At 41.9% G+C, this 14020-nt stretch overlaps 1 protein-coding gene across 3 annotated transcripts in view; it reads right to left on the bottom strand.

Moving 5' to 3' along the window:
- The window catches only part of lrch2 (leucine-rich repeats and calponin homology (CH) domain containing 2), a 29349-nt gene extending 16236 nt beyond the window's left edge, over window positions 1-13113 (bottom strand). Inside the window, exons 1-11 of one of the 3 annotated variants that reach the window (XM_051402072.1) lie at window positions 12735-13113; window positions 4376-4520; window positions 3995-4121; window positions 3803-3908; window positions 2908-3044; window positions 2552-2682; window positions 2349-2436; window positions 1435-1531; window positions 1213-1310; window positions 1028-1095; window positions 126-230 (exon numbers count right to left, since the gene is read on the bottom strand). In XM_051402072.1, the coding sequence (XP_051258032.1) occupies window positions 126-230; window positions 1028-1095; window positions 1213-1310; window positions 1435-1531; window positions 2349-2436; window positions 2552-2682; window positions 2908-3044; window positions 3803-3908; window positions 3995-4121; window positions 4376-4520; window positions 12735-12975 (1343 nt within the window). In that variant the 5' untranslated portion in view covers window positions 12976-13113. The remainder of the gene's footprint in view (window positions 1-125; window positions 231-1027; window positions 1096-1212; window positions 1311-1434; window positions 1532-2348; window positions 2437-2551; window positions 2683-2907; window positions 3045-3802; window positions 3909-3994; window positions 4122-4375; window positions 4521-12734) is intronic. The other 2 variants (XM_051402073.1, XM_051402071.1) reach the window with 2 other exon arrangements.
- Between the last annotated feature and the right edge of the window lie 907 nt (window positions 13114-14020).

Genomic DNA, 14020 nt, shown 5'->3' with positions numbered 1-14020 from the left:
CAGAGAAGAAAGAGGTGGATTTAAGCAGTGTAATGAATGGAGATATAAAGTAATGGCAGAGCAGAGTGTTTTCATTAAGTTTGGTGATGGCTTTTGTTAGGAGGAGAAAGAGGAGAACCACACACCTATTCTGCTGCTCCTGCTGCAGAAGCTGAACGGCAATCTTCCTCAGATCCAGCACCTCCTTCAGCTCATCATCCTCTTCCTCAACTAGCTGCTCCTTATCAGAACTGTGAAAAGTTCAGATTGAAGTATTTATTATCACCAGAAATTGTACAATGCGTAGCTTACATGACATTTTTGGCATAACATAATAGAGAAGCGAGCATTCCACATCACCTAAACAATAAATTCAGAAAGCCTCAGTACAGCTGTTAAAACACTAAAACTTCTTTGACTTAGTCATGTGTATGTAAACTAAATTATGTAATCTAAACATATCCACATTAAATTTGTTGTGGTGGCTAAATCAAGGCTGCACATGATAACCATTTTGCAGTCTAAACATCCCAAAATACTGGCAGATGTTTTAAACTGATACACAACTTGCACAAAGAGTGATGGCTGCTATCTGTATTTGCAGCTGGTGATTCAAGGTGCTATTGTGCACTAGGGGTTTCCCATCTAGTTGACTGCTTGAGCTGGCATCTACCGTAACCATTAGTCAGTGCTGTGTGACTCATTTTGGGAAATGTATTGAAATAGCTGATTTGTAACCACCTGATATATTTAAAAACCCCTTTTTTCTGTACACAAGTAGTATGTATTTTCACAATTAGGGTGAATTAAAAAATAGATAGTAAGAAAAACATCTTTCCCAAAATGTTTGGTTCACACTGAAAAACAGCAGCTGCAGATCTGTATCTGTAAACGTATCCAGGTCGACGGCTAGTCTATTACAGTTTTTGCAGTCTTTGCAGTCAAAAATGATTTGCATGGTTTTTGTAAAGAATGAGACAAGAAAAAAGTGTCTGGTACAAGACGTGCCGGTTGATTGTTTGATTACTGTACTGACTAACAAACTCACCCAGACTCCTCTTTCCAGCTGTCTTTATCTTTGCTTTGGTGAGACATGTTAAGAACTTTCTCCAGTTCCTAAAACACACACACGCACAATGTCAGGAACCAATAACCAGAAATTGATTTTATCTCCTATGAACCTCCTTCTTTTATTTTTGTAATCATCCTATTGATAAACAGATTGATTCATACCTTTATACAAGACACATGACTGCTCTGCTGCCCATCAGACTCTGACAGAGCAGGATCCTCATCCGGGTTTGGCTCTATAAAGTCATAGAGATCCTGATCTGATAGAGGGAGGAAGCATCCGCGTTCATCACATAAACTGTTATATTCTAGGCACTTCATTCAACAACCCCGAGTCTCTGTTATTGCTTTCAAAGGGAATATGTGATACTTATTTTCGGTAACCTTTGCAAGAATCCATTTTTGAGAGGAGCGAAAGGGCATCCGCACGGGCTGTCTCTGAAACCTGTGAGTGCAGGCTGACAGTGTCATCATCTGAAGGCTGCAGGAGAAGAAAAGAACGAGGAGTGAACTATAAGTTGGGTTCAGATGGGCTTATGTGCTGGTCTTTGTACCTGCATCTTACTATTGCAATTTCTAATATATTTTTAAAAGAAATGTTTGCATGTAGTTTTCATTTTAAAGGACCAGTTTGTTTAATTTAGTGGCATCTAGCAGTGAAGTTGTAGATTGCAACTAACTGAACACCACTTGTGTCTGTATTTGACAACCTGGGAATAAGAACAGGCTGTATGTAGGAGAAACTATGTGAAAAATGCAACAGGCTCCCTCTACAGCCGGCGTTTGGTTTGTACATTCTGGGCTACTGTAGAAAAATAGCAGACTACATGGAAGGCGACCCCTGGTGTCTGTAGATAAAAAACATCTCAAAAAACACAATGATTCCTATATTCAGGTAATCATACACATTATTAATGATTGTGCTGCAGGATATGCGTCACACTTTCACCTAAAACACCCTCTACTTCATCTGCGTTACCACTGTTGACTTGGAGATTATAGCTACAACCCTGAGCGTCTAGCCAGACATACCTGTGCGAATTTGACCAAATCAATTCTTGTCAGATATTCTACTACCTAGTTGCAATATTTGCCATTATTTTGTATTTTCTGCCCACATTTTCTTAGCACTTAAAGCAGCACTTAAACTTTGCTTAACACACCGTTAGAAAAGAAAGAAAATTCCACACGGTTGACATTTATGTATTTCAAAATGTTCAAGTAAGTGGTAACACACATAACATGCTCATCATGCCTTGGCAATGCAATCAGTTAATGTTGAGTGTTTGAACACCGACCTCAGTTGTAGACAGCCTCTTGTCACCATTGTCACTACCAATTCCAGAGTCAGGGCCGTGGTTCTTACTGGGATAAAAATCTTCCATGCTGGAAATATGCAAAAACAAAGAACTCATTAAGAATCCCAGATACCATACCATGCGGGCATGAAGGAACAGAAACGTTAAAGAAGTAGGTGCATTGTGTGTTATGTTATCAGTACCTATCTGTAAGTGGCTGTGGGAGGCAACGTTTCCCGAGGGAGGGGAGGTCCAGGGTGTCTGGCTTCTTGTCCATCCTACACGCCTGGATGTTCAGGTACTTGAATATGTGCACTTTGCCCTTCAGACAAATCTGAAACATAGAAATAGAGTTGTTCTAACAATTACAAAGAAATTGTGTTCATTCATCCAGTAGATGGTGCAGTTGCACCAGGTTGAGTAAGGAGTGAGGGACACGACGTATGAACCACATACAGGAAATCTTTATAAAAAACATTGGTGCCGCATGTTGACACCATATACATATTTGAAGCCCACATATTATGCAAAAACACAGTTATGAGATAAATGCATATACCTGTGCGGGTGGAGACTGCATAGGATTGTTGTCTAGAATGATGTGCTGCAGCTGCCTGAGCTTCCTGTAGGCTGCAGGAATCTCTGTGATCTTATTGCAGGAAAAATCAAGTCGAATGAGAGGCAGGTCAGCCAACTCTGCAAGTACAGACGAGAGGAGTTTCAAAAACATCTTTAATTGAATGTGATGAAATGCAGAACATATTGTAGGCTTTGTCATGCTGGTGGATTAGACCTAATCTACAATGGGTATTGACATTGGCCGCCTCGTAACCATGTTTATAAGCAATGGAATTGCAAAACATTTTTTTTGACTCTTGTTCTTGACTGGGCCTCGACTTGTCCTGGTCTTGGACTCATCAAAAGTGGTCTTGAGAACAGCGCTGATTGCAACACATGCACTAGTCTGTTATCTTCAGAGGCTGCACAGTTTGTTGTGTTACGGTTGAGAATTGTTTAAGCATGGCTTAATATATTTTATTTTTATTTTATAGAGGTTTCCTTCGCTTCTGTTGTATGAAAGCAGTGCTTGCTACTTGTTGTTCATCTTCATCAATGGGGTTTCACCTTCTTTAATGGCAACATGACAGCTAACACAAAACAAACACTGTGATTCTTGGCTGCGAGACTAGTACGTTTGCCACACCTAGTCAAACTAAATAATGAATGATGGATAGTTAAAAAAATATTAATAATTATCGCATCAGCTCTTGAGATCACAGTGACTTTGAAATTTGACCAAATAATGCCGTTTTCAAAGTGAATGTCTATGCCAAATTTGTGGAAATTCTGAAGATATCCGGTTCAAGAAAATGGGACCGACAGACAACCTGAAAAGGTAATGCCTTTGTGTTGGCAACAGCCGTGGCTGAGATCATCAGCAGTGATGGACTGACCCTCAGGCAGCATGTGAAGACAGTTCTTCCTGATGTTGAGTTCTCGTAAGGCTTGGAGCCTCCCCACCTGAGCTGGTAGCACCTGGATCTCATTACAGCTCACATCCTGCAAAGGGAGACAAAAGAAATGGGATTACTCTGGCAGTATAATATGCAGAAGTTCATATGCACTAACACGTACACGCTGCTCACCAGTTCCATCAACTCTTTGGCCTTGCCGATTTCCTCGGGGATGGACACAAGCTTGTTGTTGCTCACAAGCAGAACTTTGAGGGGGAGGCTGAACAAGTATTTTGGCAAAACTGATAGAAGATTTCGGCTGTAGAGAAAGATAAAACATTGACCTAAATTTAAAACAGTATACAGAAGCCTGTGAGTATCATTGGGAATTGAGTTTCAGCAAAAGAGGAAATGCCTCTCTTTCATATAAGCATTTTTCCCCTGTTAGTGTACTGAAATGGAGAACAAGCACTTCCTGAGAGATATAAAACCAAACACACGCATATATACAATTTTGTTGAATCTATATAATAAAACAAAGGAACCAAAACTGAAGTGTTAGCAATGACCCACCTGATGTCAAGATAAGTCAGCATCTGCAGATTGATAATGGCTTCTGGGACGCACTTGATGCAGTTGTGGTAGAGGTTGAGCGACTCGAGGGGGGCGAACAGACACACTTCTGGTGGGATTTCTGTGAGGCGATTCTTGGACAAATCTGCAGGGCGGAGGAAAAGGAGCTGATGGAATGTGTATACTTTGAACATACATACACATTACAATCTTTTCAAGATCTTGGCACTGTCCATTAGGATTGCTTTAGGCATAAGGCCATAGGCTTGAAAGACTAATCAATACGTGTCTGTGACGGAGAGATGGGTAGTGCGCCTCTTCATCGAACACTAGTCTAAGATTACACCAGAGTCTTGGGCCTTGAAGGTTTGAGTGTTCGTAGCAGTGTAATATCTCAGTATTTCCAATATCGATGTCACTGGGAGTGGCACAGTAATGGCTTTAGATAAGTATGAATGGATGGAAAGTTTTAGAACTCACTCCACATCTTTTCTTTTGGATCAAAGATCAGTTGCAAGCAAGAGAAGATAACAAGCAAATGGTAATAAAAAAGGGAGGTTTAAATTAATGAAATCAACAAATTTATCAAAATTTATCCTGAGGGAGACATTGTGTCCTGGCAACCAATCCAAAAATTGTTAAAAATATTTATTTGAAAACCAGAAATGTGAACCTCCATTAGAGGAGAAGTCAGGAGATCACCAAAGCCAATAAAATTCATCCTCCGGGAAAGATGAATCTCTGGACAAAATTTCATTGCAACCCATCCTCTTGCAGTTGTTGAGATATTTCAGTCTGGACCAAAGCCATGGACTGAATGACAAACAGTACCATCTCTTGAGCCACGCCATGCTAGAAGCTAAAAGCATTGCCATATATTTTCCATGGATATTGAGATATAGTAAATCAAAGTATTGTTGAAAAGAAAATAAAGCATTGGCATGTATTGTAAAACACGTCATATTTCTATATATCCAAGTATATTTTCTATATATCCAAGTATATTTTCTATATATTTTAAATTATATTTTTCAATAAATTATTACATTTATTCCATGAGAAAGGTAAAGTTGGTAAATACTGATGCTATATCAATAAAAGACCAGCTGGAATTAAAAGTGTAACACAGTTCGAACAGACCTGACTATAACTCATGTGCTCTGCTTTACTACTGAAGCTGCAAACTCACAGCCCTGCATTAATCAGCTAAGAGTGGGTGCTTCTAATCTGCAACAAGAATATGAATGTAATCCCTGCCCCAGTCAATGAATATGAGCACAGCCTCTCATCTGCATCTGCCTCTCATGATAAAATATTTAGATACTGGCTCTCTTGCCCCAAGAGTGTCAGAGTAGAGGTGGTAGAGGAGGATGCTCAGGCAGATACCGATGGTTAAGCTCATTACATTTCCATACACACGCATCATGTACTAAATTTTAATATACATCATCAATCAGACTCAATCCCGGAGGTCTACATGCCTTTGGATCACGCAAAAAGCCGGAGTTAAGGCACATTATCCCTCAAGGCTGCTGATTCGCTTGCACATCCCAAGACATTTCCATGCACACACACACACACACACACACACAATTCCACAGTATCTTTCTCTCGTACTCTCTAAAGTGCGACACAAACAGTAGCCTTTTAACCAGGAAACATGAGGATACATGGGGACTTATGAGAACAATACGTATAGAGGTTGCCTTACATCGACTTCACCTTCAGACATGTATTGATTCAGTAGCTGCAAATGGCGTGTGTGTGTCTGTGTGTGTGTGTGTGTGTGTGTGTGTGTGCGTCTGCGTATGTGTGTGTGAACGATCCTGTCTTCTGAATTATCTCCGGGTGACACAATACTTAAAGACCTATGTGAGGAGCTGCAGAGCCACAGACAAAAACAGCTTTCAATTATTCGGTCCCACCTAACTGAAGTGCTATATCCGTACTGTCGGAAAAGCGAACACTACTGCACCACCACCCCCTTTAATGCGTGCAGTTACATATAGCTACCACCCTTTATTAGTCAATTAAGCTACATGGACTTTACTGTAACACTCACTGACTTACTGTCAAGAGGTTTCTGTTTACCCTGGACAGATAAGCATAGCATAAAGAATAAACAAAATGTCGTATCAATAGCTTTTATTCAAATAGCATTTGTAATGTAACCTCCCTGAGGTTATATGGCGTCATGTTTATAAAACTGTGTGTGAGTTGTGTCCGTGCCTTTAAATAGGCATATGCATTTTTTCTGTCAAGCCTTAAATTACTAACTATAGACCAGACAGGCCTCACTCTGTGTGCACTGACAGCAGCCAGTAAGCAGAAGTGAGAAGCAGACCATGAGTCAGTCAGTGGCACAAAGGCAAAAGAAGTCGAAAGGGTTAAGGGAAACAGAAATTAGCACATGGGGACGGACTAAAGCTGAGGTCACAGGGTATACTCATTTTCCATTAAGAGTAAATTTTGCCTCTCCCTGAGGCTCAGACCTTGATTCTGTAACCCAGCTGTACATAGACGACTTCCCCACCTCACTCCCTCCAGCCCCACAACTGGGGGATTCTTCTGTAGAGGTGGAATCATGTGGGTCGATGAGAAATGGGGGTGGGTGGAGGCAGTCTTTGTGAGCCTGTCCATCTCCATCCCCTTTTCCCTCCTCCAACCCAGGCCATGCACCATCTGCAGCCCACAGTGGGCCTTTTATCCACCTGCTGGTCGCCCTGAGCTCCCGCAGGACAGAGCCCGCCAGGCAGACGAGCCCTAAACCAAGGCTCCACTCTGCTGCACCCTCTGGCCACATCAGCAATCTATTCATTTATGTTGCTATTGCAGATATTGTAAGGCTAAGTCTTCCCATGACACAGCAAACTCCATACTAATAGATGTCCTGCTGAGTGCTGGGGCAAATAACAGACCACAGTCTCTCAGTCTCTCTCTCTCTCTCTCTCTCTCTCTCTCTCTCTCTCTCTCTCTCACTCTCTAATGCATGTAGCTGCAGGGGGATAGTAAACAGGATATAATAGTTTTAAGATTGCAATTAAAAACCTGTTACCATCCAATACTGGAGCTACAACTATTAGTCGATTAATCGATTGTTGTTAACAATTAAATTAAATTCATTGTTTTGAGTAAATTTTTTAGAAAAACATTATTTAGTCCTTTCTTGACAGTAAACTGAATATCTTTGGGTTGTGGACAAAACAAGAGATTTGAGGAAGTCACCTTGGGCTTCGGGAAACAGTGATAAACATTTCTCACTATTTTCTGACAACAACTAATCGAGAAAACATAAACATATTAACGTATTAATCGATAATGAAGTCATTAGTTGCAGCCCTGCTTAATACAAAAGCACAACCATATCACGTGTGGTCTTCAAGAAATCCGCAGAGAAACAGAAATAAAATACTGAAATCATAAAGGTATTTACTGTAGCACCTCAACTTTACTATACGGTTCAGTTGAATGAAAACAGGGAAGGAACATGACAAAAACTTGATTAATTGTGGTTAATCATCTGCGCCCTGCAGCAGACGTGACCACAGTGTCTGGCTGAGGTTTTGGGTGTTGTCAGGAGTGCTGCTGGGTGTTCAGGGCAGGCAGGTACCTTCTGTGCATATAGAGCGTGTCTGGGTATGGACTCAGGTGTTTGATGGTGAGTCAACTGTGCTCCTGCTATAAATCTGCTCCAATAGATACCCTAATGGGATCTGGTAGGAAGGTAGGCTGGTGTCCAGGATGACTCAGGACCTTTTGGACCACATTGGGTGTCACCGAATCACTGGCAGTGTTTGGGAGTGGGTAAGTGCAGAGGTGTGTTCTCTTGTGGGTGACCTGGCGGATGTTGGTGGAGTGGTTGGGCTGGGCTGTGGGTGGTCTGGCCAGGGGGATTGGACAGTCTCTGGATCAGCTGTATTTGCTCAGCTTCTTCGTCGGGGGTTGTCTGTGGGGCATTTCACTACTCACTGTGTAGTTCATGCTTTAAAGTCACACAGAAGCTACACTTCTCCACCACATATGTCCCCTAAGATATAAACTTCATCAGTCCACACTCAGCAACCCCACACATATGGGTATATGCAGACAGATTCAATCGTACACAAAATATTAATGTCCACATAATATATACACACACAGTGTATAGTACACAATGTTTGTTTCCTATATATTGCAGTGTTAGTTATTTAACCCTCAATCATATTGTATGATTAAAACCTCTAGTTACAGAGGAACTTTTTTACAGTGTGACAATAAAGCAGCCATTTTGACATGAAATAACAGGGTAAACACAGGTGAATATGAGTTAAGGTTCTGTTACATTCAGGTCAGATAGAGTCCGGGTGCTGCTACTGTGAATGTTGGCTCACTGGAGCGGTAGTCTCTGCTACAGTGAATGGAACAGAACCTTAATTAGTGTCATTGATAACACCTAGTAAGTTTTTAACCTACTATTTCATGTCAAAATGGCTGCTGTGGAAAAAAAAGGTCTATGAGTATCATACTAATATCAGTGGCATCCTTCATTTGATAAGGCATTGTGTTCTTGCTGACAGGTATGCATATGTGTTGTCTAGACATGCAAACATACACCCAGAAGGGGCCCTGAGGGAAGAATCACCAGTTTCAGACTACACTTATATGGATGTGATTGCTCAAAAACTATTTAGAAGTAAAGAAAAAGAGTAAAGGGTGCAGTCTGTATCTTCTATATTGTGTGGGTCATGTAAAAATGTATTTTTTGGGAGCCCGTTCTTTCAAACAGCCTCCCAACAGCTTCTGTTACTCTTCACAGAGCAGCCATGACACGAGCAGACACGATAGGCTTTCATAAGACGCCCAGAATATTTGATTTGATTTCAAGAAACACCAAGCACAGTGTAGTGCTGTGTTGTGTTTTTAACTGCCAAGTCTCTTGAAGTCTTTTGAATGAGTTGGCCTGCAATGCACTCTTTAATGAGCAGTGACACTTGTGGTATTTACACTAGTCTACTATTTAATCCAAGAATGCCGGCTTGATAATTCTTGTGTCCTTGTGGCGATTGTCCTTCACAAACAGTCTTGAAGGGCTAAACTTCTCAGGAATGTAACGACGGAGAAGCATTCTTACAGTGTGAGACATACTGTGTGCTTTAAGTCACACACAATCAAATTAATTTGGTCACCTGTTTCAACCAGCTCTCAGCAGTACTCTATAGGAGTTTGGGCATGACACGCAGTGAATCTTGCAGCTTTTGGTTTGTTCTTGGCTGTCAAATCATCACATCACATGTACCCTCAGTTGGCGTCAAAAATCACAAGTTTTTTATCTTTTCTTTGACCTCTTTTCATTTGGCTGTTATATATGACACCAAACCCTTGATAGAGGATGCAAGAATGTGCAAGAAGGCGATAGATTTGTAGTGTGTGATTCTGTGCAGCCTTCAATTTTGCAACAGAGTGATAAAACAAGGGAATATAAACTAAAACCACAATCTACTGCATGACCCACATTCTTAAGTATACTGTAAATAAGTCATTATGTTCTCTCAGAAACCAAACAAATTTGTGGGTTTAAAAATGCATCTGTTTATTAGGATTCCCCTGAGCTACCACACACACAGTGCAGCAGCTGAGCCTCCTACACTTTGTTGTATGTCTGACAATGACGGCTCACATGTAAACCGACTGAATGGTGCTGCAGTGGAAGCACCTTGCACACCATCTAGTGTGTGTGTGTGTGTGTGTGTGTGTGTGTGTGTGTGTGTGTGTGTGTGTGTGTGTGTGTGTGTGTCTGTCTGTGTGTGTGTGCGTGTGTGTGTGTGCGCCCTAGGGAGCAGGGTAATGGCAGGCAGGGGCGTGTATGAACCTGAACATCTGCCCAGGTTGATGCACTGCTCACCAGCCGCTCTCCAAGGTCAGGGCAGCAGCTCAGAGCTCTCGCACTTTCCCATGGGAAAACAAACTGACTGGAGACAAACTGCCAGTAGCACACTGCAAACAGACACCCTTGTGTGAGCAGGCCTCTCTCTTTCTCAGTCTGCACACACTGAAGCCTTCTGCTGCTCATTAGTCAGATGGGGGCCACTCAGTTAGACCCTGTTCTATATAAAAAAAAATATTTTAAGTTCCAAAACCAGCAATGGGATGAAACACCCAATTAATGTGGGGTACCATGATAATGCCTCAGTTAAGGGTCCTAATCTAAATGTTCCACAGACATAAAGACTCATACTATCAATTAGTTTTCAGGGGAGTCTGTCATTTCTTCCACTAAAAATAGAGTAAAAAGGCTGCACCTGCTGACTTCCATTACAAAACATTCCAATAGTCCTGCAAAGAGAGAACTGGTTTTAATTACTGGATTTGTCTTTTCATCTCGGAAGAAATTGCCATTTTAAATCTGAATGAGCTGCGTCTTTTCACAGCAGAGATTGTAGTCGACGTGAAGGATGGTAGCTGCGAGGTGTTGATCTCTCCTTGCACATTCGAAAGTAAGTGAGACATCCCTCTGGCACACCTTTTAATCAAGGCGTCAAAATGAAGATGTGAAAAAGAGAGGAAAACACTGCAGCTTTCACAGTGATGGGGATTATTCACTGTGTAAGTAAAGGTGTGACAGAAATGTATATATGTATCTCGTATGACACTACCAGTGTTATTTAATGTGCGCTCATGATAACGGCAGTCATTTTAAAATCCTATATGCAACAATCTTGATTAATCCAGATAGTTTCGCTTTAGGTAGAGACTGTATCATGTGTACATTCAGCCCAGCAGTCCAGAAATAGTGCATACTAACTTCCTCTTGTGTCAGTCTTCCCCCGAAGGCAACCTGCATAACTATTCTGGCACAAGAAAATGACATTATTATATTACATCATATCACCATGCTACTTAATAAAATACTGCTTCATGTCAGATCAGGGATCCATTGCAAGCACATTATCTTTACACATCTGGATCACTGACACAGAAAAGCAACAATCGGCACTCATGTTCAAAATATCTGGTTAGTGTGAAACAAACCTATAACCTACCTGTGATTTGTCCCCAGAGGCTGGAGCCAGCTTAATTAATGTCTAGAATTAATATATTATGGTCTACTACATATCTTTACCTAACTTTAGATTCCAGTTTTCAAAAAGGTTAGGATTACGAGAAAAAAAAACCTGTCTGGGTATGAAGAGGAACCAAAATCTTTGAGCAGAAAATTGAAATCCCCTTGGGGTTAGGGCTCTAGCTGCACATGACAAAGTAACACCATATGGTATGTGGACATCTCAGAGGAGGAAACTATCACTCTGAGATCCAGCACAACAGACCTATCCAACATAATGACGGAGGGTGACTAATTAATAATATTTTTTTTTTTTACACTAATTCACAACCACAGATATTCTTCTAAAGTGTAATACAATCTTATCAGGTGCCATCATGGGGTTCTTCATGTGTATAAGTCAGAGAAGCCCTTCTCCTAAAGCGCCATGTCTAATACAAATGAGTATGTATGACCTGACCCTGATAACACCGCCTCCAGAAAACGTGAGTCTAACGCTGACCTACTGACTGACTTATATGAGCACATTATTCTAAATACCTCTTTGCAGAAACCCGATAAAACAGACCAAAGCCAAATAAACTGCTATCAACCTTCATAACCAAAAGCAGACCAGTGTCTTCCTCCTCTCTGACAGATTATGGGATATATGGGCATATGCACCCAGGCAGGCAGGCAGGGGGGCGGAGGGGGGGTGAGGCTGCAAGTACGCTGCATCTTTTGTCTGGTTGTGCCGAAGATGTCAAAAAAAAAAAAAAAAAAAAAAAAGAAGAAGAAACGAACGTGTATGACATGCTCAGCAAAAAAAAAAAAAAAAAGATATTCAGTGAGCAAGAATTTACAACTGGGCTCTGTGGGTTCATTCATATTCTGCTCCAGCAGCCCGGAGCCAAATCAACTGCAGCTCGGTGTACAAACCACTGCACAGCGCCTGACTTGGGTGCGCCTGCCGTCTCATTCATGTGCCTCAAGGGGGGGGCAATAAAAAGCTGTTGGCGTCGACCAAAACAACCACACGAACGGCAGCCGAGCCCCTTGTGCAGTAAACCGGAGTGATATATGAGCCCGAGTGGACAGTGATTACAACCAGGGTGTATATGTGAATTTACAGAAGCCAGCCCAGTGGACGCAATACCCCTTTAAATATTGTCACATCCACGTTAATGCGCCTCTATCCAGAAACCCAGACAAAAATCCACGCACAACACGGGCATGCTGCTGCGCTTAATAACGCGTAAATCCGTGAGCGCATTTCTACATTAAGCGCACTGACTCTCGTGGTTTTTCCTGTAAGTCCATGCACGCAACACAGCAACCCACCTGCTTGTGTTGTATCGGTCAGATCGTAGCTCATCCCCGGGTACTCCCTCAGCTTCCTACCGCTCAGGTTCAGTAGCCCCGAGCACACGGCATCCTCCAGAGCCCGGTCCAGGCTGCGGGCCGTGTGGTGCTGCTGCTGGTGCTGGTACTGGCTGATACCCGGGCTCCAGTGAGGTCCGCTAGAGTAGTGATGGCTTTGTAGAGCCGTTACAGCTCCCACACCTCCCTGACTAGACGCCATTTTCGTAAAAAAGAAATTACTCTTACAATAATATCAGCGCACAGCGGCAGTCTCTCCGCCCATGCGCATACAGGGTACATACCCTGGACGGACGCTAGGGGATGGGCTTCTGAGGTGGTACTGCTGCTGCTGCTGCTGCAAGTGATGGTGATGTTGAGTAGGGTATGGTGGCCATTTTAGGCTTTTACCCTTCCTCCACCTGCTCATACCAAACTCCTAGCAGGGCCCCTGCTGGGAGCAGACAGGAGGCAAGGGCCCTTCATGCAGTCTAATAATCAGATTTCCTCAAATCTGGCCCTCAATGCCTGGAGGGCAGTGGAGGGTTACTGACAAATTCTGCTTAATCACTGTGATCAAAACAATATCAGATATTCAGACAATGCTGTGTGTAATGTACTGCTATATCCTTCTGAATACGATTCATAACATGATGATTCATAACATGACAATGTTATGATATAGGAGATTATTTTATAAACCATATGTAGCCTATGGCCTACTATTGTTCCTTGATTGTGGTTTATCCTCTCCTGCCTAATGTGGGTCCTGGTTAGGGAGTAGCTACTGGTAGACTGAAGAGTGGAAGCTATGAGCAAAATAAGCAAGATATGTCTGGGTCCAAATGGTAGCATTTTATGCCCCTCCCGTCAGCTCAAGCGTGTCTTATCTGCCCAAATGGTCCTCATGTCAGCCCCTATTTGTCTTCTGGTTGTCCCAAACACACTGACCCCACTGCCCCTCTGATCAGCCTTATATGGTGATTAAAAGATAACTTCAAAGATGAAAATACATTTTTCTCTAGCCTTGACTTCCTCCATGTCCCATTGTTTCCAACACCTTTAACTTGATTAGTCAAAAATATGTTATCCTTTTTTCTTTCTACCAGCAAATAAATCACTCTTAGATTGACCCACTGATGATTTTTGTTGGTGTTTTTTACAGTCAAAACTTTCTGACTTACGGGACATAATGAGATATAATGAGCAATAATGGAGCATTACTATATAATATTATTAATCATTGAACATTTTTAATTAACCAAATA

This window comes from Dicentrarchus labrax, unplaced genomic scaffold, assembly GCF_905237075.1.
Source record: "Dicentrarchus labrax unplaced genomic scaffold, dlabrax2021, whole genome shotgun sequence".
Classification (NCBI taxonomy): Eukaryota; Metazoa; Chordata; class Actinopteri; family Moronidae; genus Dicentrarchus; species Dicentrarchus labrax.
Note: the sequence above shows the minus strand (reverse complement) of the source record. Positions and strands in the feature narration are given on the sequence as shown.